The sequence below is a fragment of the Littorina saxatilis genome, linkage group LG16 (genome assembly GCF_037325665.1).
Source record: "Littorina saxatilis isolate snail1 linkage group LG16, US_GU_Lsax_2.0, whole genome shotgun sequence".
In the NCBI taxonomy this organism is placed as follows: Eukaryota; Metazoa; Mollusca; class Gastropoda; order Littorinimorpha; family Littorinidae; genus Littorina; species Littorina saxatilis.
In genome coordinates, this window is record NC_090260.1 from 28,496,565 (window position 1) to 28,521,262 (window position 24,698).

Here is a 24,698-nt window from a genome sequence, read left to right on the forward strand (position 1 = left end):
GTAAAGAATGGAATTTGCCAAAGGGGTGGAGAGAGAGAGAGAGAGAGAGAGAGAGAGGAGAGAGAGAGAGAGAGAGAGAGACAGACAGACAGAGACAAAGACAGAGAGAGATAGCGAGAGAGAGAGAGAGAGAGAGAGAGAGAGAGAGAGAGAGAGAGAGATGAGACAGAGAGAGAGAGAGAGAGCGAGAGAGAGAGAACGGCGTGACAGAATGGAATTTGCCAAAGGGGTGGAGAGAGGAGGTATTACACACCGGTACGACCGAACTAAGGTATCAATAAATTACTGTTGTGCAGCGGGTTGAAAGAATACCCTATACCTCGGAGATATACCTTCACTCGGTCTCAACGACGTCACGTGACATGTTATATGGTGGAAGAGAATGTTGTCGCTTATTTTCCACCCTGAGTTCGGTAAGACTGAAACTATGCTCAGTCACGGAAAGAACTATCCAAACTTGGAAGCACAGCCGCGGTTGTCCTGTAAGTTCCCGATCCATGTTAAACCCTCATCCTCAAAAGGAAAATAAGCGACAGCATTCTCTTCCACCATATAAAATGTCACGTGACGTCGTTGAGACCGAGTGAAGGTATATCTCCGAGGTATAGGGTATTCTTTCAACCCGCTGCACAACAGTAATTTAACGTTACCTTAGTTCGGTCGTACCGGTGTGCAATGGGTGGAGGGAGGGAGGGAGGGACGGAGGGAGGGAGGGAGGAGGGAGGAGGGAGGGAGGGAGGGAGGGAGAGAGACAGAGAGACAGAGAGACAGAGAGACAGAGAGAGACAGACAGAGAGCGTGAGGGAGAGAGAGAGAGAGAGAGAGAGAGAGAGAGAGAGAGAGAGAGAGAGAAAGAGAGAGAGAGAGAACGGAGTGAAAGAATGGAATTTGCCAAAGGGGTGGAAAGAAAGAGAGAGAGAGAGAGAGAACGGAGTGAAAGAATGGAATTTGCCAAAGGGATGGAATGAGAGAGAGAGAGAGAGAGAGAGAGAGAGAGAGAGAGAGAGAGAGAGAGAGAGAGAGAGAGAGAGAGAGAGAGAGAGAGAGAGAACTCGAACTCGAACTCGAACTCGAAAACTTTATTACCGAGGGATGATAGCATTAGGTCCATATGGTCCTTTCTTACAGCTAGTCCCTACTATAATACACACATGAAACAAAGAACAAATATAAAGAATGAAAACATTTAAACAAAAAATCAAATAAAACAAAATTATGTGGGGAAAAGTATAACAAAATAAAAATAAAAAATTCAAAAGTGTGCTTGTTAATGGAAGCATACTATACACTTTCTCTTTCACACACACTCGCACAAATTGTACACCGACTTAGTCGTTAGAGAGGTGCTTTCGGAGCTGTCAGAGAGAGAGAGAGAGAGAGAGAGAGAGAGAGAGAAAGAAAGAGAGAAAGAAAGAGAGAGAGAGAACGGCGTGAAAGAATGGAATTTGCCAAAGGGATGGAGAGAGAGAGAGAGAACGGAGTGAAAGAATGGAATCTGCTAAGGGATGGAAAAAGAGAGAGAGAACGGCGTGACAGAATGGAATTTGCCAAAGGGGTGGAAAGAGAGAGAGAGAAAGGTGTGAAAGAATGGAATTTGCCAAAGGGGTGGAAAGAGAGAGAGCGAGAAAGGTGTGAAAGAATGGAATTTGCCAAAGGGGTGGAAAGAGAGAGAGAGAGAAAGGTGTGAAAGAATGGAATTTGCCTAAGGGGTGGAAAGAGAGAGAGAGAGAGAGAGAGAGAGAGAGAGAAAGAAAGAGAGAGAGAGAGATAGAGAGAGAGAGAGAGAAAGAGAAAGAGAGAACGGCGTAAAAGAATGGAATTTGCCAAAGGGATGGAAAGAAAGAGAGAGAAAGGTGTGAAAGAATGGAATTTGCCAAAGGGGTGGAGAGACAAAGATCATCGAACACAACCCAAACAACACCTCACAACACAGAGCGCCCAGCCCTTAAACAAGTTAAATGGGTTGCATGTGGGGTTCCAAAATCCGTTAAAACCTTTCCTTGGTCTTTGCTTCAGACCTGTATTTTCTACACTCACACTGTAGCCGGTGTAACACGAAATTTCTACTCCACGAAAAATTTACTTCAGAGTAAAAATTTCGTACGAAATTCTTACTCCGAGTACACCTTTCGTACGAGAAAATAACTCCGCAAAGTACGAAAAAATTACTCCATCCACGAAATTTTGATTCCCCAAATGTTTTACTTCCAGTAAATATTTCGTTCGCGAAAATGGGATGCGGGCGAGGGGATAATGCCAATATATGATCTCGCGCAAACAAATGTCGCGCTACCCTCCCTCCACCCCTTCCACCACCAAGACTAACAGGGGACAGGGGAGTAAAAGTTGCGTACACCTGGCGTGGGCAGTAAATTGCTCGTGTTAGGGTGGAATCATTTATTCGTTATTTATTCGCCAGGGGAGTAACAGTTTCGACCGAAATGTTGACTCGGAACACACCTGTCGTTGGAAGTAATTTTCTCGTGTTATGGGGGAGTAGTTTTTTCGTAAAGGGAGTACAAGTTTCGAACGAAAGTTTTACTCCAGAGTAAAATTCTCGTGGCAGTAATTTTCTCGTGTTACACCGGGAAACGCGACCAAAAAGCCCGAAATTCGGGCGGCATATCAGGCCAAACATGTAACTGGTGAGTAGAATTTAATGTTCATCTACGAGTCAAGTTGCTGAAACAAATTGTTAATGTTGGTTTTGCTAGTTAAGTTCGCTCTCTGGCTCCTACATGTTCAGAATCAAAGGCTTGTACACCATTTGTTGGACTTTGAGGACTGCATATGCCCGAAGTAACTCCGTGGAAGTGACGTCTCATACTGAAAGGAGAGCAACCGTTGGCGATTCACACCGTGGGACCGCGAACCTTACTCAGGCGTGGCAATGGCTGAGAGGAAAAACCTTTAAAATCTAGGGGGTGGGGGGGAGGGGGGAGGGGGGAGGGGGGGGGAGAGGGGGGGGGAGAGGCGTAATATTTGTGTAAGTCTTGGTCAAAATCTACGCATTCTAGACCAAATCCAGTCTTCTTCTGCGTTCGTGGGCTGACACTCCCACGAGTTGTACGTGTATGACCGTTTTTACCCCGCCATTTAGGCAGCCATACGCCGCTTTCGGAGGAAGCATGCTGGGTATTTTCGTGTTTCTATAACCCACCAAACTCTGACATGGATTACAGGATCTTTTCCGTGCGTACTTGGTCTTGTGCTTGCGTGTACACACGAAGGAGGATAAGGCACTAGCAGGTCTGCACATAAGTTGACCTGGGAGATCGGAAAAATCTCCACCTTAACCCACCAGGCGCGGCCGGGATTCGAACCCACGACCTTCCGCTTTGGAGGCCGGCGTCTTACCACCAAGCCATTGCGCCCGTCTAGACCAAATCCAGTGGAAGTTGGGCAAAAGTCAGTATCTTAATCAATTACTTAGCGCACCGAGAGAAGCTGGAGTCAATCACTTATTCCGCATTCAGAAGTGTTCCGCTTAAATACGCTTGAGCGATTTGAGAATATAAATTGCTCTCGGAAGCTTTTAAGTAAAGTCTTTTCTTCCTCCGAAAAAAAAAATCTTCTGAAATTTTTTTTTTTTCTCTGAAATGTCATTTCTAAACCTCTGAAATTAGCGGATCCGAGGACCATGCCTGTAACTTACTCTCTCCCCTCCTCCCCCCCCCCCCCCCAAGGAGCAAAACTCACCTTTATCACTGTAGAAGCCTCTGTTACAGCCGCAAGCGTTGGTGGAAGAGTTGCAGGAAGCGTTTTCCACGCACTGTACGTCCCCCGTACAGGGTACCCCGGGTGCTTTGACCGGTAGGCACCCAGAGTCTAACCGGTAGAACCCCACGTCGCACTTGCACACTCCTCCAGTGGGGGGCGAGCATTCAGCGTCACTGACACACTGGCCCAGGCCTGTGCAGTTGAGTCCTGGTGCTATGGCTGTGTTGAAAAACAGAGAGAACTAGGATTAGGCCCCTGAAACAGATATGTTGGTTCAGGGTAACCCGACCGACCCTAATTTTTCCCGACGACCCGAGAACTTTTTTTCATTTCTCAACCAAAAAAAAATCAACTATTGGCACATTTTGCGAACCATGCCGAGACTAAGAGAAGTAACCTCCTTTAAACTCATCTAACTCTTTAATCAAAATTTAAAAAAGCCGCGCTACCGACCCTATCTTTTTTGGGTCACGTGACCCTAAAACAACATATATTTTTGTTTGGCCTTAGATGTAATCAGTAAGGGTGTGACACACTGGCCCAGGCCTGTGCAGGGTACTTTCGGTGCTATGGCTGTGTTGGATAGAACAGAGAGAAATAGGGTTAGGTGTAACCAGTTAGGAAGTGACACACTGGCCCCGGGGACCCCTGGTGCTACGGCTGTGTTGGAGAACAGAGAAAGAAATAGGGTTAGATGTAACCAGTAAGGATGTGACACACTGACACTGACAAACATCCCTTTGGAAGTTATGTCTGTAAAACAACACACGGCGTGTAAAACACACTGACCGGAACTACACGACAGATTGGCAACCCCCCCCCCCCCCCCCACATACACACCTCCCCCTACCCCCGTCCCAAAACTCCCTTCTAGAGCAGCAGCCGGTACCATTCTGATAATCCTCGCTCCACGGCTATCGCCAGTTGTCTCTCTGACCGAACGCGCAAGTCCTACGCGAATCTATCAAAAGCAGAATACAGAGTGATCTCCCATATGTTGTTCACGAGCAGTGTTCGCGAGACGAAAATGATTGCAAATTGGCCGACTTCGACAGTGATCTCCGTTCTGTTCTGTTCTTCACAGTTATGATAAAGACATCGTTCTAAGGTCAAAATAAGTCGAAATTTTGGGACTGCTGCCGGAAGGAGACCGTAATATATGGTTGCATCACTGTCAAAAAAAAATCGTCTGCTCCAACGAGGGCTGAAAACAAACGGTTGATTATCACGTGACACTTATGCCATATTTAGAGTTGTTTGCACAGTAAATACATCCGCGAAAAATAGCTCGCTTGAAACTGTCTAAAATAAAAAAAAAATTACAAAACACCATGAAAAATCATTATCGACGATCGCGAATCTGCTTACATCCATTACACATTACAATAAGCTCTAAATATGTTAAACAAGAAATTCCTCCGAGGTAGGAAAAACACCCCCGTCCTTACCATTCTCACTGCCACCAACTGAGAAGGTTATTTCCCTTTGACCATTAATATGTCCCTCTATAAGTCCTTGTAGAATCTTAATCCACCAATAACTCCCTAACCGTGTGTTTGACTGGTCCCAATTTTTGTAAGGACCGTCTCAGGAATGTATAGAACCTGTTCACCAAGTTTGGTGACGATCGGTCCGTTCATTCTTGAGATCTATATGCGAACACAAACACACAAACAAACAAACACACAAACAAACACATCGACCGAATCCTATACACACCCCTATACCGGGGGTGTAAAAATCGGTTTCCTTGCCAGACAAGGAAACTCAAGGCATCCTGTCAGGGAGAGAATGAGCTGAACTCATTTTGACCTGAGTTCAGGATGCAGCCGATATATCCTCCTTGTAGTCGGGGTTGCACGTGCACACGCCTTCATTGGGAGAACACACGACGTCTTAAAGGTGGTCGTCTACATTTTTGCTTTTTACACCCCCGGTATAGGGGTGTGTATAGGATTCGGTCGATGTGTTTGTTTGTTTGTTTGTGTGTTTGTGTGTTTGTGTTCGCATATAGATCTCAAGAATGAACGGACCGATCGTCACCAAACTTGGTGAACAGGTTCTATACATTCCTGAGACGGTCCTTACAAACATTGGGACCAGTCAAACACACGGTTAGAGAGTTATTGGTGGATTAAGATTCTACAAGGACTTATAGAGAGACATATTAATGGTCAAAGGGAAATAACCTTCTCAGTTGGTGGCAGTGAGAATGGTAAGGACGGGGGTGTTTTTCCTACCTCGGAGGTATTTCTTGTTTTCAATAATCTTATGGTTAGATTTCGCTAAAACGTTATGTCAGATGATGAATGAACCATGGGGAAAAAAAGTTATAGAAAAACAAAATTATGTAAAAAAAAAAAAGATTTTATTTGTGGGTAGCGTGACTCACGCTTCCAATATTTTGTTTTCTGTTTGCTGAGAACATGTGCTTTGCCTAAAAATACTGACCAATCAAATTCATGTCACTATGCTTATAGCCACGCCCAAACAAGTGCAGCAACAGTTTGACACTGGAGCGCTGTCCACGCTTTTTTTTAAACGCACGAAATGCACGGGATTTGAGAGGAGTTTTGCGCTTGGCATTTTCCAAATAAGGATATCCTACTATGAGTACTACGCTGGACTACTACAAGGAGTTTTCAAACGGCTACACTGGCTTCGTCTTTCCTGATCGAAAGGGGGTGTATTGTTGATAATTGTAGATAATAGACTCTGCATTTTAATGGTCAAATGGCGATTTCGGTATAAAAATGTAGACAAGGGCCCTTAAGCCCGCTACTAACTACAGCCAAACCAAGCCGAACTAGGTCGGCGAACGTTACACCATGTCTGGTTCGGTGAGGGGGGCGATGCTTTACCACGTGCACCGGGAATGGGCTTTTTGGACGTAACGTGCATGGGAATGGGGAAATTCTCGTAGCGTGCACCGTGCACAGAGGTCCGGCGTGCACCGTGCATGGAGCTTTTTCGTAACGTGCACCGTGGATCACCGTGCATGGCACTTTTGGCCTCAACGTGCACGTGCACAGACCCCCCCCCCCCCCCCCCCATGGTGACCCTCTTCGGTGTACTAACTAGCGGCGAAATGTATCGGCGATACCGGTCAAATGATCAAGAAATATCACGTGAGAAGACTCGTGATCGGTTGACAGCGTTATAGCCGTCAGTATTGTCACTCTTCAAGGATGAAGATACAAAAATATTCAACCAATAAAAAGTCAGTTCGCCGATGACGCGCCGAACGTTTGCAGGATTGTATCGGCGAACCGCGAAGGTTACAGCTGCAACCCAAAAATAGGGGAATCCCTTGATTTGATGGAAGTTCGGCTGTAGTTACACCCCCGGTATAGGGGTGTGTATAGGTTTCGCTCGATGTGTTTGTGTGTTTGTGTTCGCAAATAGATCTCAAGAATGAACGGACCGATCGTCACCAAACTTGGTGAACAGGTTCTATACATTCCTGAGACGGTCCTTACAAAAATTGGGACCAGTCAAACACACGGTTAGGGAGTTATTGGTGGATTAAGATTCTACAAGGACTTATAGAGAAACACCCCCGTTGGTCAAAGGGAAATAACCATTCTCACTGCACCCATTCTCACTGCCACCAACTGAGAAGGTTATTTCCCTTTGACCAACGGGGGTGTTTTTCCTACCTCGAAGGAATTTCTTGTTAGTATGGGCTTTACACCCACTGTCCATGACGTCACGCTTCTGGGGCCAGCTTGCGTTGGAATTAACTCACTTCCTGAGCAGCGCCCCCTGCACTCATAGTAGCCGGGTTTGCACTGGCACACGCCTGAATTCGTGTGAACACGACCACCCGACTTCCCTGTCTCCCCAATTCCCCTTCCTCCAATTCCCCTTCCTCCAATTCCCCTTCCTCCAATTCCCCTTCCTCCAATTCCCCTTCCTCCAATTCCCCTTCCTCCAATTCCCCTTCCTCCAATTCCCCTTCCTCCAATTCCCCTTCCTCCAATTCCCCTTCCTCCAATTCCCCTTCCTCCAATTCCCCTTCCTCCAATTCCCCTTCCTCCAATTCCCCTTCCTCCAATTCCCCTTCCTCCAATTCCCCTTCCTCCAATTCCCCTTCCTCCGCTCCCCCTTCCCAAATCTACTGACAAACTCACTTCCAGAGCAGCGCCCCAAGTCCTCAAAGTAGTCGGGTTTGCACCGACACACGCCTTCACTGGGAGAACACACGGCGTCTTTCACGCACTGTCCAGTAGTACACGCCGTGGGGACAAGCTTGCGTATATAGCAGCGGCCGAACTCCTCGTAGTAGCGGCGGTCACACTCGCAGCGCCTGCTGGCCGCTGAGCACTTGGCGTTGTCCACACACTGACCTGGCCCCGTGCACGGCTGACCTGCGTCTATGTCCTGCAAGTAAGGATAGAATGATGGATAGATGGATGGATGAATGGATGGATGGATGGATGGATGGATGAATTACTGGCCCCGTGCACGGCTGACCTGCGTCTATGTCCTGCAAGTAAGGATAGAATGATGGATGGATGAATGGATGGATGGATGGATGGATGGATGAATTACTGGCCCCGTGCACGGCTGACCTGCGTCTATGTCCTGTAAGTAAGGATAGATGGATGGAATGATTGATGAATAAGTAAAGAAATAAAATAAACGAAGAAATGAATGAATAATGAAAAAAAGAAATACAATAAAATTGAAAAAGTAAATGTCTACGTCCTGCAAGTAAGGAAGGATGGATGGATGGATGGATGGATGGATGAATTAATTAATTTATTGGCCCCTTGCACGACTGACCTGCGTCTGTGTCCTGTAAGTAATGACAGATTAATGGATGGATGGATGGATGGAAAGAAATGAATGAATGAATTAAGAAAGAAATAAATACATGAAAAAATTACAAATAAAATAATGTTTTAGTCCTGATTGTAAGGATAGATGGATGGATGGATTGATGAAAAAGTAAAGAAAGGTAAAAAGAATGAATAATGAAAGAAAGAAATACATGAAAAGGAAACAAATAAATGTGTACCTCCTGCAAGTAAGGATGGATTGATGGATGGATGGAAAGATGGATGGATAGATGAATTAATGTTTGTAAAAAGGAAAGAAATGAATTAATAATGAAATGATAAATACACGATAAAAATGAACACATAAATGTGTATGTCCTGGAAGTAATGATGGATGGGTGAGTTATTAAAATGAAAAAAATAAGTAAATCAGCGTTCACGAGTTCACCGGAGTTCCACTATTTAGTGCGGCAATGATTGCTGGCCCGTGGTGATTACTCACAAAGGTCACGTGAATGTAGGAAAACACACGAGCTTAGGCCCCCCCCAAAAAAAAGGTGTGGTTAAGGTAATATAGCCAAAACAAATAGGGTAGGAAGGTAGGCAATCACTTTTTTTGTTAAAACTTTTTTTTCTTAATAGCAGAGCAACCAAGCGTGTAGCACTCGCAACCGAAGGAGATGCCGCCATTTTTGTCATGGCAAGCGTCTGTTGGGCCTTTTTAGTAGAAGGAGTTATTTCCCTTGCATCGTCTGTCGTCTGCATGACGACTCGAGCGCTTTCGCTTTCATTGCGTTTTCTGCACTCGTTTTCTTGTTGTTTTTGTTTTTTTGAAAAATGTAATAAAAAGTTATAGGGTCGGCCCCTAAAAATAGGGTAGGTCGGGTTACCGTAACCACACCTATTTTTTTTTAGGCCTTAGCGAACACTTTCAGTGATCAACAAGTAAACAGCGATGTGCATATTTTCGAAAGAAAAGCCGGGAATTATATTGAGCGCACGCTACATAACATACATATCAAAGCAAGGTGTTCTTCCCGATCGCAAGATAAAGCCGATCGGATGCGTGGTGCATGCTTCGACTCATTTTGAAAATCTTGTCGCTGTAAAAGGGGCTGTTACTCATGCAATCACACCGCTTAAACATCCTGACAGAGATATTTCCGGAAAACGTCTATTAAGGAATCAAATAACCAAAAGGAAGTAAGCGCTCTATATACATACAACATGTGTAATGGAGTAAGCGAGAGTTATACGGAACCTTTTTCCTGGCACCTGAGAGAATAACAAGCATTGAAATGAACAAGCGACTTTCATACTCTCTCTCTCTCTCTCTCTCTCTCTCTCTCTCTCCCTCCCTCTCTCTCTATGTCTCCCCCCACCTCTCTCTCTCTCTCTCTCTCTCTCTCTCTCCCCCTCTCTCTCTCTCTCTCTTTGACCTCTCGCTGTTCGATTGCTACCAGGTTGTACTTATAATTACTTGCATAGTATGCATTTGATTTTATGAATAACCACATATGTATGCTCTTCATGCCTCATCTTCATCATCATCATCATCATCATCATCATCATCATCATCATCATCATCGTCATCGTCATCTTTATCATCACGTGCTGAAGTTTTCTGACCTCCTTTTGTTGGTAAACTTTTTAACTTTTTAATTTTTAATTTTCCAATTTTATCATTGTGTGTCTGTGCGTCCCAAAGACAGATTGTAAGAAAAGGCGTAGCCTTAAATCTTACTCCTTTTTAAATAAAGTTCAATTCAATTCAATTCAATTCAATTCAATTCAATATTCAATTCAATTCTCTCTCTCTCTCTCTCTCTCTCTCTCTCTCTCTCTCTCTCTCTCTCTCTCTCTCTCTCTCTCTCTCTCTCTCTCTCTCTCTCTCTCTCTCTCTCTCTCTCTATCTCCCTCGCTCTTTAAGGATGAAAGTCGCTTGTTCATTTCAACGCTTGTTATTCTCTCAGGTGCCGGGAGAATGGTTCCGTATAACTCTCGCTTCTCCATTACACATGTCGTATGTATATCTATACACGGCTTGTGTGTGTGTGTCTGTCTGTCTGTCAGTTCGCGATGTACGGCCAAAGTTCTCGATGGATCTGCTTCAAAGTTGGTGGGCATATTCACGTAGACCCCAGACACAATCTGGTCGATGAAAATTTGGAACACGTGTTCTAAGCGCGCAGCGCTGAACCGATTTTGGTTTTTATGGTTTTTTTGTACATCTATTCCCAGTAACTCTTCCTTATCTTCTCCAGTGTTTTGCGCGTTTATCTCCCTTCCTTCGTGTGGCGTCAATCGCGTACGGTGCGCTCTGCGAAGCTGGCGTGCGGTGCGCCCGGCGAAGCCGGGTATTGGTGCGCAACTCGGTATTCGAAGCGGGTATTCATCTTGTGCATATATAGAGCCCTTACTTCCCTTTGGTTAATTGATCTCTGAACAACGCTCTGCCTCATTTTGTTTAAAATTGTCTATTAAGAAAGGCATTGAGTAAAATTAACAATGAAAGTGTCTTATGAAATTATTTTAATGACTGACCTTCTTGCACTGAGGCCCGTCTGGCCAGTACCCTACGTTACACTGGCACGCACCGCCTGAAGGGGACGAACACTCTGCGTTCTTTACACACTGTCCTGGAGCCCTGGTGACGCAATACACAATGACGTCATTACAAAAACAAACACATGCCAATGAATAGCGGGAAGCAGAATCCCCCCCCCCCCCCCCCCACAAAAACGACGCGGAAAATAATTCTTACCCTGTTCCATTTAAAAAAAAAATCCAAACATAAACCACATTTCTCAACCATCTAATCAACACCACAAAACAACGCACACATCATCACCAGAACAACATCATCAACAACAACCAATAACATCAAATTTATTACGTCACCACATGCAAGAATGACGTCACACTCGTACCTGCAAGGCTGCCCCACAACGATGAGTTCGTTACACGTTTTGTTCTCAGCAAAGAAGCCATTCACACACTGGCACTGTGCGTTGTTTGAACACTCTGCGTTTGCTTGGCATTCAGCGTTTTTGGTGCAAACATCTCCCGGCGGTTTCTTCAGTGTGCATTTTAAGTTTTCGGGGTAGAACGCAATGTCGCACGTGCATGAGCCGCCTTGACACTGTGCGTTTTTGACGCACTGGCCTGGACCTGTGCATTTGCGTCCTGGTGGAAGAACTGTGAGAAAGAGAAAAACGATGGCGAAGATGGTGATATTGGACAAATTCCCAAATATATATATGGTTTGCGGGAGAGTGACCTTTTCTTGCAAAACCTCGTACAAATATTGGAGGGGCCAATCACTAGCGAGGGGTGTGTCGGAAACACGCACATGTTTCTTTCATACCCCTCGCTAGGGATTGGCCCCTCCAGTATGTGTACGAGGTTTCTCAAGAAAAGCTCACTCTTCCACACCTCATACAAACCCGCCGGAGTTATGTCCGTAAAAATCGTCTATTATGAGATGTTAATTAAATCCTTGCCGTTTATTATTGTTCTTATTTCAACTATCTTCCCCTTATTCTTCAGTCCTTCACGCCTCTGTTTTCCTAAGCTCCCCCCCCCCCCTACTCTCTCTGGTCCTTCCAATACGTTTTCCCTGCATAACACAGATTCGCGTGATTTGCGTACAAATCGTCATTTCGTGTTTGATCGCGTTAGTGGTGTAGAGTTATGTGGGTTTTTTTTTTGGGGGGGGGCAAGTTATACCTGCGTTCTAGCCACTGATCTTTATTGCAGATGGCCTTAACACACACCTGTCAAGATCAAATTAACGTGGTTTGGATCAGTGCACTTAAGTGCTACACTATTGCAAACAAACGAAGGTCACAAGTATGTGTACGTCCAAAAAGTTGGAAGAGCAAGTGAATATTTTACACAGCTATGACACGTTGCAAGTTCTTTCTTTTTTCATCGCTCTCTTTGTCAAAGGTTAACTTCAATGTTCGCGCGGAAGATTTTATCAATTTCGTTACGTCCCTGTATACATTCCCCGAGTTAAAACGTTAGCTCTCTCCTGCAAATGTGTTTGCTTGTTTGCTTAACGCCCAGCCGATCACGAAAGGCCATATCAGGGCGGTGCTGCTTTGACAGATATAGCGTGCGCCACACACAAGACAGAAGTCGTAGCACAGGCTTCATGTCTCACCCAGTCACATTATTCTGACACCGGACCAACCAGTCCTAGCATGCACTAACCCCATAATGCCAGACGCCAGGCGGAGCAGCCATTAGATTGCCAATTTTAAAGTCTTAGGAAATGACCCGGCCGTGGTTCGAACCCACGACCTCCCGATCACGGGGCGGACGCCTTACCACTAGGCCAACCGTGCCGGTCTCTCCTGCAAATGGCCTACATAACCTCCACCCAACTTGTGCAAAAACATCGTACCCTCTTTGCAGACGGCGCCAGAGGCAAAGTAGCCAACGTTACATTCACATTCACCGCTGAACGTGGAACATTCTGCATTGGGTGTGCACTGACCCACTGCGTCGCATGGTGTTGCCACGTCCTGCAACGTAAAACCAAAATTATCACGTTAAAACTCACCAAAAGGATGTTTCTAGAATTCATTTAGTTCGCCAAATTTACCGGAATCCCAATGCAAACCATGCAGATAAACTGCTTTCTGTATTTGGTGTTTAACGTCGTTTTCAACCACGAAGGTTATATCGCAATCGTAGTGAAATATATTACCTTACTGGGAGAATGCAAGTTTCCAGTACAAAGGACTTAACATTTCTTACATACTGCTTGACTAAAATCTTTACAAAATGTGACTATATTCTATACAAGAAACACTTAACAAGGGTAAAAGGAGAAACAGAATCCGTTAGAATAAGAATAAGAATAAGAATACTTTATTATCTCATAGAGAAATTCAGGCGTGGTACATAACAATAATACAAACAGGACATTGTTTTTACATATTAAAGACATATAGCACTATATAACAGGGCAGGTTATAAACACACCTCCCACATACCTTTCTGGCCATTCCTTGCATTGTGCTTATGCATTCAGTCATGAACACATCCATGTCTCACTTTCACATCGCACACATGGACATTCTTATACGCTCAACTTACCCATTCACACATGGACATTCGACCACGCTCCACTTACACATTCTTACACGCTCCACTTACACATTCACACATGGGCATTCTTATATGCTCCACTTACACATTCCCACATGGACATTCGACTACGCCCACTTACACATTCCCACATGGACATCTTTAAAGCACTGCGCTTACATATTCTCGCACACCTACGCGTATAACGGACTATGGCTAAACATCACTGCAAAAAATCATAGCATACAATATATCACCTCTTACGCCTCTTACGACATGCTGGGGAGCATCGGGTAAATTCTTCCCCCTAACCCGCGGGGGGAGGGGGGGGGGGATAAACTGCTAACGTTCCCCCCAAAAGATTTAAAAATAACAAAAATGGTAAGCTATTGGAACGTTGAATGTTTTTGACAAAACGACATTCACAAGTCACATTTGCCGAAACAGTCATACAAGTTTCGACAACTTTCGAATTCCGAACACAACCCCTCCGTGACCTAGACGTTTCACGAGGGTCAACCACGCCTACGTCAAGACTGCAGGTTATCAAACCCTGAATATATTTGAATTTTCAAAAGTTCCAGCTTAGATAAGATTTGAGGAGTTTCGTTAGCAGACGGACGGCCGTACGTTCATTTCCTTACACACAAACTCTACTCAGTACTAATATCAATAACTCATTACTCAGTGACTCAAAACGAACACGATGCTACTTAATTAATTAATTATCAGCACTGTATGGTTCATTTACTTATTCAGTAATTGTGGTAGATCCAATGAAATGTCGCTCTTGAGCAGACATGCCAGAAAGTAGCATCACCAGACACAACGGTACAGTCTCAAATCAACGTCCCAACGTTGCCAGCCCAAGCAGTAACATAGTATAATGACACCACCCTAAAACAAATCATTACTATGCACTATCTGTTTATATTTGTTAATAATAATATTTGTTATATATTATATGTGAGGCATCATCTCAAACGCCACAATGACCGTCATCCCAATTCACCCAATCATCAACTTCATGGCAACCACATACACTCCCCAAAACACACAATGGTCTGTCGATAGCTGACCTTGAGTTTGAAGCATTTTCCGCCTTGGGCGTAGAACCCGTTATTGCACGTGCACACATTCTTTGTGACGTCACACTCCGCGTTCTCCGTGCACTGACCTCGTGCTGTGCAACCTTGACTTTCGTCTTTCACCGGCAGACATTTTCCTGGAGGGAAAGAATGAACAGGTTTTGAAAATGCTTTGTTGTTGTTGTGCTATCAGACATGGTTTTTGTGGGAAGAAGAAGAAGAAGAAGAAGAAGAAGAAGAAGAAGAAGAAGAAGAAGAAGAAGAAGAAGAAGAAGAAGAACAACAACAACAACAACAACAAAAACAACAACAACAACAACAACAACAACAAAATCACAACAGGGGTAGCGCTGTTGTTGTGACTGTCTTTGGTGTTTCGTAGCATGTATCACTACCATGTAGAACTGTTGGTCCCACACACCCAAAGTTTTCTCTAAATCAAAACAAGGCAACATTTTGTATATATCAGTAATAAAATGGTGGTGCCTTTTTGCGCTGACCTAACTTTTAAAATCTAAATAATAAATTGACAGCTTGTTACACAAACATTCTTAAATCATAGATGAATTCTTTTTTCATCAAGACAAGATCAGTACAATTCGAAGTTTTGAAAGTTTGAAAAAGAAACGCCCGGAAGCAGGGTCACGCAAGGTCGTGGTTCTCGTAGCAGACGACGGTTTATGCCTATCGCCAAGTTCCTCTGAACAGTCAAAAGCCATCGCGAGAGTTCTTGTGAACCACAGCCGTTTGTTTTGTGCATAGTCAGAGGTACATAATAACGTGCTATTGCAGATAAGCTCACAGCGAGTCGCATTCAAATTACTAAATGACGACTGAATTGTGAAAAAGGGAAACTGGATCACACGGGTTCACGATGGCTCAGGGGTAAGATAAACCACGCAAAAATAAAATCTTTGAAAATTGCTCGCTCTTTACGGAGGGCACCTAGGATGCTCTCAAGCGGTGAGTGTTTAAATGAAAGGGTGTTTGTACTGTGTGCAAAAGCCTGACAGTATCTGTGATGGTTTACGGGAGGCTTACTGTGCCTTTAAAGGCACAGTAAGCCTCCCGTAAACCTCCACAGAGCTCCCCGAGCGTCTACAAACAGTACCAGCATACTTCCATTTGAACGCTCACCGAACGGGAACATCCTGGCTGCTTTCTGTCGAGCGTGAGAAATTTTCAAAGAATTTATTTTCGTGGACTTGGTCCTCTACAACAATGGCGCCTCGTTTTGGTGCTCTTATGAATATTCAATACCGGAAATCACGCCCGGACAGTAAGCCTCCCGTAAACCATCACAGATACTGTCAGGCTTTTACACACAGAACAAACACCCTTCGATTTGAACGCTCACCAAACGGGAACATCCTACGTGCCCTACGTAAAGAGCGAGCAATTTTTAAAGAATTAATTTTGCAGATTGTCTCCAACACTTTTTGGAGCCATCCTGAACTCAGGTCAAAAATGAGTTACTTCCCTTCGGGTCTCATTCTATCGATGTAAATTGGCCATAGCCGTGGATCGATGATTATCAGAATGTTTTTGGACCGTGGTGCGTTTTTGCGCTAGACCTAACTTTTAAAATCTAAATAATAAATTGAAAGCTTGTGACACAAACATTCTTTAATCATAAAAGAATTTTTTTTCATCAAGACAAGATCAGTACAATTCGAAGTTGTGAAAGTTTGAAAAAAGAAAAGCCCGGAAGCAGGGTCACGCAAGGGTCGTAGCAGACGACGGTTTATGCATATCGCCGTTCCTCTCAACAGTCAAAAGCCATCCCTAGAGTTCTTGTGAACCACAGCCGTTTGTTTCGTGCATAAAAACGTGCTATTGTAGATAAGCTCACATCGAGTCGCATTCAAATGACTAACTGACGACTACATTGTGAAAAAGGGAAACTGGATCACACGGGTTCGCGATGGCTCAGGGGTAAGATAAACCACGCAAGAAAACATTCTTTGGAAAATTGTTCGCTCTTTACGGAGGGCACCGAGGATGTTCTCAATCGGTGAGTGTCTAAATGAAAGGGTGTTTGTACTGTGTGTAAAAGCCTGACCGTATCTGTGATGGTTTACAGGAGGCTTACTGTGCCTTTAAGGACTAGATAATGGGTTTCAGTTACGCCCTCACGGCTTTTGAGGTAATCTTGAACTGTAGCGTGTTAAATTCATAGCTCACAATCCAGTGACATTCTTTACTTATTTTTCCATACAAGTCCATGTAAGCAAGCCAAAGAACAGTTGTCGTGAAATTAATTGACGGATTGAGCTCCAAACTTACGCATAATTAATTAATTTGGTTGTTCAATCGACGAAAATGCTCCGAAAATGGCGTACGTTGTCAACCATGGGACATCATTTACACGAAAGAGTTGTCTCCCTTGTCCGCTCATACGGATAATTCCTTCTTTGACCCATGTAAACGAAATGCATTCGTACAGTTCATCGGAGTTCATTCCGTAGCTTCAAAGGGGTCTAAAATGACTTGTTATGATTACAAGTGCAGGTTCTACAAATTTGGAGACTTAAATGCCTCTGAATTAGGAGCTATGAATTAAACACGCTAAAGTTTAAGATTACCTCTTTTGATGAGATACACAAGTGTATGCGTGTTTAGGTGGTATATCAGCCATCTGCACTTATGGCAGAATGACCGAGGTCTGTTGCGTGCCACTGGGGTGACACGGGGGTGGGACATGGCTGCGATATTCATTTTGCAAACATTATATACAACTCACCAGCCTCAGCATAAAAGCCGCTCCGGCATTTGCACACGCCGACACCAGAGACAGTGGAGCACTCAGCAAAGTCCGTGCACTGACCAACTCCACCGCAGCGCGTTCCCACGTCCTTGAGAGGGAAACACTTGCCCTTGTCCGTGTAGAATCCCGGTTTGCACGTGCACTGAAAAGTTGTGGTGGAGCACTCTGCGTTTGGCACGCACTCCACGTTAGCTGTTGACAAAGATTTTCAGTTTTTGTTTGGTTCAAAGTGTAGAAATAGAGGTATAGCCGGTGTGACAGGGACATACGCGCACACACACACACACACACACACACAAACACAAACACAAACACTTACATACACGTCAGTTCCCCCCCCCCTCCCCACCACCATCCCCGACACATACACTTGACACTCCCGCAAACATACCCACACACTTTTTTCTTTATTTGGTGTTTAACGTCGTTTTCAACCACGAAGGTTATATCGCGACGGGGGGATAGAGCCACATGTCAATTGTTTCTTGTTCACAAAAGCACAAATTAAAAAAACTGCTCCAGGGGCCTGCAACGCAGCGCAACACACCACCCCACTGGGAGAATGCAAGTTTCCAGTACAAAGGACTTAACATTTCTTACATACTGCTACAAGGGTAAAAGGAGAAACAGAATCCGTTAGTCGCCTCTTACGACATGCTGGGGAGCATCGGGTAAATTCTTCCCCCTAACCCGCGGGGGGGGGGGGGGGGATACCCCACACACAATCCCCCCCTCAAGCCTCCTTATATCTCCCCCTCCTCACACACCCCAACACTGTAATACATTTTTACAAATCACCAGTCCGACATGAAACGTATATTCACCTCCACAGCCGACGCCAGCGTCTTTGATCCTCAAACACTCGCCGGCATTGGCATAGTATCCCACGTCACACTGGCACGTGCCCCCCATCCCGGAAGTACACTCCGCGTTCGCCCTGCACTGGTCGTACGTCTCGCAAGGTTGTCCTTCTGCCTTTCGCCCAATGCATTTTCCTCCAGAAGGGTAGAAATCGCCCTTGCAGGCACAGGTTCCTGGAAAGTTAAAACAAAACAAATCCAGATGCCAGGGCTGAAGTGCTCGAACCGGGAAGTGGGTGCCACCCAAATATGAGAGAGAACAAACCGCGGGTTCTGATTCGTTGAAATCACAACACATCTCAGTTTCAACCAATCCAACACTGCGGGTTTGGTTTGGTTTTTACATTTAGTCAAGTTTTGACTAATTGTTTTAACGTAGGGGGGGAATCGAGACGAGGGTGTGGTGCATGTGTGTGTGTGTGTCTGTCTGTGCGTGTGTGTGTGTAGAGTGATTCAGACTAAACTACTTGACCGATCTTTATGAAATTTGACATGAGAGTTCCTGGGAATGATATCCCCGGACGTTTTTTTCTTTTTTTCGATAAATGTCTTTGATGACGTCATATCCGGCTTTTTGTAAAAGTTGAGGCGGCTCTGTCACACCCTCATTTTTCAATTAAATGGATTGAAATTTTGGCCAAGCAATCTTCGACGAAGGCCGGACTTCGGTATTGCATTTCAGCTTGGTGGCTTAACAATTAATTGATGACTTTGGTCATCAAAAATCTGAAAATTGTAAAAAATATTTTATTTTTATGAAACGATCCAAATTTACGTTCATCTTATTCTTTATCATGTTCTGATTCCAAAAACATATAAATATGTTATATTTGGATTAAAAACAAGCTCTGAAAATTAAACATATAAACATTATGATCAAAATTAACTTTCCGAAATCGATTTAAAAACAATTTCATCTTATTCCTTGTCGGTTTCTGATTCTAAAAACATATAGATATGATATGTTTGGATTAAAAACACGCTCAGAAAGTTAAAACGAAGAGAAGTACAGTAAAGCGTGCTATGAAGCACAGCGCAACCGCTACCGCGCCAAGCAGGCTCATAACTTTCACTGCCTTTTGCACTAGCGGCGGACTACGTTCAGTTTCATTCTGTGAGTTCCACAGCTTGACTAAATGTAGTAATTTCGCCTTACGCGACTTGTTGGGTTTTAATGTCCCTTCAGCAGATGCTAGCTGCTATTCGAGACCGCAACACTGCGGGTGGCTCCCGTTTTGTACGGAACGCCGATCGTATCAACTGATGCAGGAAATTGATGCATCCAAAACCACGAATTTGATGCATCCAATACCACGAATTTGATGCATCGTTTTGATGCATCAGAATTTTAGGGTTTTCTCGGAAAGTGCCGAGCAAAATGCAAAATTTGAACCGGAATACGAAGCGAAACGAACTATTTCTAAGCCTCTTTTGTACGCGCCATTCCCAATCCCACTACCAGCAGGAATTTTTCCGAAATCATGGCAAGTGTAATTGACGGTTTGGAAGAAGCTGTGGTTCAAACAGTCGAGCAAAGACGGCAGGAGGCGAGAAACGAAGGAGAAGGAGGTGCCGACGGCATCTGTTTATATTCGTCAAAATGTCATTTCAAGTTTTTCCGTGCTCAGGCATTTCTTACGGAAAGACCGGAAATGAATGATCTTTCGCATGCATACAAAACCGAAAGTGATGCTGTTGCCCCCACATTGCCATCTCTTTTCGACGTTTCAATTTTAATCTCGCTGTCATGTCTCACCTTCTTCACAGTGGGCACTGAAGGTGCACTGTTTTCTTTCCCTTTTTTGTGAGCCGAACAGTTTTCACGAGGAGTGTGTCATTGACATCTATTTTTATAATTACAATCTTAATTACCTGCTACTGCACAGAGGACGTTGAAGGTGCACTGTTTGCTTTTATTTTTTTGTGTGTGCCTTAAAGTTAAACTTCTTTTGTTAAAATTTCAATTTTAATCTCGCTGTCATATCTTACCTGCCACACAGACGGCGTTGAAGGTGCACTGTTTACTTTTATCTTTTTTGTGTGCCTTAAACTTCTTTTGTTCAAGTTTCAATTCTAATCTCGCTGTCCTATCTTACCTGCCACACAGACGGCGTTGAATGTGCACTGTTTGCTTTTATCTTTTTTGTGTGCCTTAAACTTCTTTTGTTCAAGTTTCAATTTTAATCTCGCTGTCATATCTTACCTGCCACACAGTCGGCGTTGAATGTGCACTGTTTGCTTTCCTGGCAAATGACGCCCACGTCTCTGAGGGGCAAGCAGGTACCCGTCTGAGAGTAAAAGCCGCTGTTACAGATACACACGCCGCCCGCGGGACTGATGCACTCCGCGTTGTCCACGCACTGTCCGAGCCCTGTGCACACCTGTGGGGAGAGACAGGTAATGATTTCAATTCGATTCAATTCAATTCAATACAGTTTTATTATCTGAATGCAACAAACAGAACTTTTTCTTTTGGCTCGGGTACCAAATAACATCACATAAAACACACTCTCAGAACATGTGTGTGTGTGTGTGTGTGTGTGTGTGTGTGTGTGTGTGTGTGTGTGTGTGTGTGTGCGTGCGTGCGTGTGTGTGTGTGTGTGTGTGTGTGTGTGTGTGTGTGTGTGTGTGTGTGTGTGTGTGTGTGCAGTTCTGTTAGCACTTTGTTGTGTTTGAATGTACTATGCATTGAATGAACTCAAACCAAGATATAGTCCTGTATAATGCACGTGGTTGAAATAAAATCTTATGTCTTATGTCTTATGTCTTATGTAATGATTTCAATTCAATTCAATTCAATTCAAAGAAACGTTATCCTCTGAATGCAACAAGCAGAAAAAAAAATGTTGGGCTCGTGTACGAATTAACATCACATAAAAACACACTCTCAGAACATAGAGACACATACATGTGATGGAGGTATATTGTACACAGTCATTTATATGATTTTATCATTTACTTTGTCCTTTATCAATCATCACTATAATTTATAATTGTGTTACTGTTAGCCCTTGTGTTCACTGTGACCCGGGTCTACTTCGATTGTATTTCATTTCTATACGATTCCTTCCCTTTATTTGTTAATTGGTTTTTTATATTTAGTCAAGTTTTGACTAAATATTTTAACATCGAGGGGGAATCGAAACGAGGGTCGTGGTGTATGTGTGTCTGTCTGTCTGTGCGTGCGTGTGTGTGTGTGTGTGTGTGTGTGTAGAGCGATTCCGACTAAACTACTGGACCGATCTTTATGAAATTTGACATGAGAGTTCCTGGGTATGAAATCCCCGAACGTTTTTTTTTCATTTTTTTGATAAATGTCTTTGATGATGTCATATCCGGCTTTTCGTGAAAGTTGAGGCGGCACTGTCACGCCCTCATTTTTCAACCAAATTGGTTCAAATTTTGGTCAAGTAATCTTCGACGAAGCCCGGACTTCGGTATTGCATTTCAGCTTGGTGGCTTAAAAATTAATTAATGACTTTGGTCATTAAAAATCTGAAAATTGTAAAAAAAAATAAAAATTTATAAAAAGATCCAAATTTACGTTTATCTTATTCTCCATCATTTGCTGATTCCAAAAACATATAAATATGTTATATTCGGATTAAAAACAAGCTCTGAAAATTAAATATATAAAAATTATTATCAAAATTAATATGTCCAAATCAATTTAAAAACACTTTCACCTTATTCCTTGTCGGTTCCTGATTCCAAAAACATATAGATATGATATGTTTGGATTAAAAACACGCTCAGAAAGTTAAAACAAAGAGAGGTACAGAAAAGCGTGCTATCCTTCTTAGCGCAACTACTACCCCGCTCTTCTTGTCAATTTCACTGCCTATGCCGTGAGCGGTGGGCTACGAGTATACGGTCTTGCTGCGTTGCATTGCGTTCAGTTTCATTCTGTGAGTTCGACAGCTACTTGACTAAATATTGTATTTTCGCCTTACGCGACTTGTTTAATCTTTGAGTAGCCTTCTACTTGCTCCTCTGTCTGTTTAGTTTTGGTTTGTGAGACGTTAAAGTGTGAATCGAAAGTCTGTAGATCTTCTTTCTGTGCTGTTGTCTGCCTTCTTCTTTGTCCTGATTTATGGGCCTGGGGATGACCTCAGTGGTCAAAACGTCGTACTTTCAGTGTTATTTCTTTCTTTTCTTTATTTGGTGTTTAACGTCGTTTTCAACCACGAAGGTTATATCGCGACGGGGGAAGGGGGGGGGGGGGGGGGGGGGGGGGGATGGGATAGAGCCACTTGTCAATTGTTTCTTGTTCACAAAAGCACTAATCAAAAATTTTGCTCCAGGGGCTTGCAACGTAGTATAATATATGACCTTACTGGGAGAATGCAAGTTTCCAGTACAAAGGACTTAACATTTCTTACATACTGCTTGACTAAAATCTTTACAAACTTTGACTATATTCTATTAACAAGGGTAAAAGGAGAAACAGAATCCGTTAGTCGCCTCTTACGACATGCTGGGGAGCATCGGGTAAATTCTTTCTCGTCCCAACCAATATGGGACTCCCCCTAACCCGCGGGGGGTACTTTGTTATTCGTAGCGTCTTCGTTAAAGGCATATGTACGCGCTCCCGTGTTTACAAACATAATACATGCATTACAGCTTGTTCTAGCCTCTGAAAAAGTGAGGATGTCAACAAAGCCGCGGTGTTAGCTCCCTTGCATCAACGTTACATGTGTTGCCAAATCTATAAATAGGACGATCCAGATCAAAATGAAAATTAACATATCTCAACATTAAAGGGGTCCTAGACCACAATATTTTGCAGGGAACTTAATTTAGCATGTCTCCAGCTGTTGGTAAAGCAATTAGCGTGTATAGTCATGTAGAGTACATATGGCTTTAAACACGTGAGTTTTTGGGGGTCTTTTTAAAAAAAATGAAATGTAGAGGTTCAGGGGCGGAGCAGTTAAGCCGGGGGGGGGGGGGGGGGGGGGGTTACAACCTGGGGTCCAGGGGTCCAGAAGCTGAAGAACTTGAGCTATTTTATAAACAATTTGTGGCTTACATTTTAAACATGATCAACTGGTGTCAGCAGCCACTCATTATTTCTTTTAAAGAAATGTTGTTGTTGTTTTTTCATAGACAGGATTTTTTTTTATTACGACAGCCGGGGAGGGGGGTGGTCCGGAACCCCTGTAACCACCCCCACCCCACCCCCTAATCCGCCCCTGAGGTTACATATCCACTTGAAGATTCCGCATTGAGGGAAAAACCCAGGGTATAACAGATACAGACACCCCTCTGAGGCACCTGATGCATAATTCAGGTGGAAGTAAACTAAACGGTTACGTACGAAAGTAGGTATTTTGGAAAATACAACAAACAAACAAAATGGCGGTCATTATTCATATTTTGCCGATATCTGCTTTCTGTAGCAGATAATCCAAACCAAATATATTTACATTATTACATTCGTCTACACATACAGACGTAGGTAAACTCCCATATGCACAAACATAGAATCACGCACACCCCCATATAACACACACGCAACTCTCTACCTCCTCAGCCTCCCCCAAGTCGTTGAAAAATAACACAAAACACACACACACACACACACACACACACACACAGACACACACACACACACATACACACACACAGAAACACTCAAAACAAAAACGCAACACTCAAAACGAACACGCAACACTCAAAACGAACACGCAACACTCAAAACAAAAACGCAACACTCAAGACAAACACGCCGCAACACTCGAAACACACACACGCAAAACCCAAAACTGACAAAAACGCAACACTCAAATCAAAAACGCAACACTCAAAACAATCACGCAACACTCAAAACAATCACGCAACACTCAAAACAATCACGCAACACTCAAAACAAACACGCAACACTCAAAACAAACACGCAACACTCAAAACAATCACGCAACACTCAAAACAACAAGAAATTCCTTCGAGGTAGGAAAAACACCCCCGTTGGTCAAAGGGAAATAACCATTCTCACTGCACCCATTCTCACTGCCACCAGCTGAGAAGGTTATTTCCCTTTGACCATCAATATGTTTCTCTCTAAGTCCTTGTAGAATCTTAATCCACCAATAACTCCCTAACCGTGTGTTTGACTGGTCCCAATTTTTGTAAGGACCGTCTCGGGAATGTATAGAACCTGTTCACCAAGTTTGGTGACGATCGGTCCGTTCATTCTTGAGATCTATATGCGAACACAAACACACAAACACACAAACGCATCGAGCGAAACCTATACACACCCCTATACCGGGGATGTAAACACGCAACACTCTACCTCCTCAGCCTTTTTCAAGGGCTTGCACTCCCCCAAGTCGTTGAAGTAGCGAGGGGCACACTCGCACGTGCCATTAGCGTTGCA

The 24,698-nt window shown here is 43.8% G+C and overlaps 1 protein-coding gene across 1 annotated transcript in view; it reads right to left on the reverse strand.

Annotated features, from left to right (window-relative positions):
• Nucleotides 1-24,698, reverse strand: part of LOC138950747 (uncharacterized) — a gene marked incomplete in the record, with an annotated part of 169,686 nt that overhangs the window by 138,318 nt on the left and 6,670 nt on the right. The window contains 10 exon segments of the mRNA XM_070322472.1: nucleotides 3,700-3,939; nucleotides 7,854-8,103; nucleotides 11,049-11,151; nucleotides 11,435-11,702; nucleotides 12,916-13,036; nucleotides 14,684-14,829; nucleotides 17,436-17,651; nucleotides 18,284-18,493; nucleotides 20,523-20,700; nucleotides 24,615-24,698. Coding sequence (XP_070178573.1) covers nucleotides 3,700-3,939; nucleotides 7,854-8,103; nucleotides 11,049-11,151; nucleotides 11,435-11,702; nucleotides 12,916-13,036; nucleotides 14,684-14,829; nucleotides 17,436-17,651; nucleotides 18,284-18,493; nucleotides 20,523-20,700; nucleotides 24,615-24,698 — 1,816 coding nt within the window.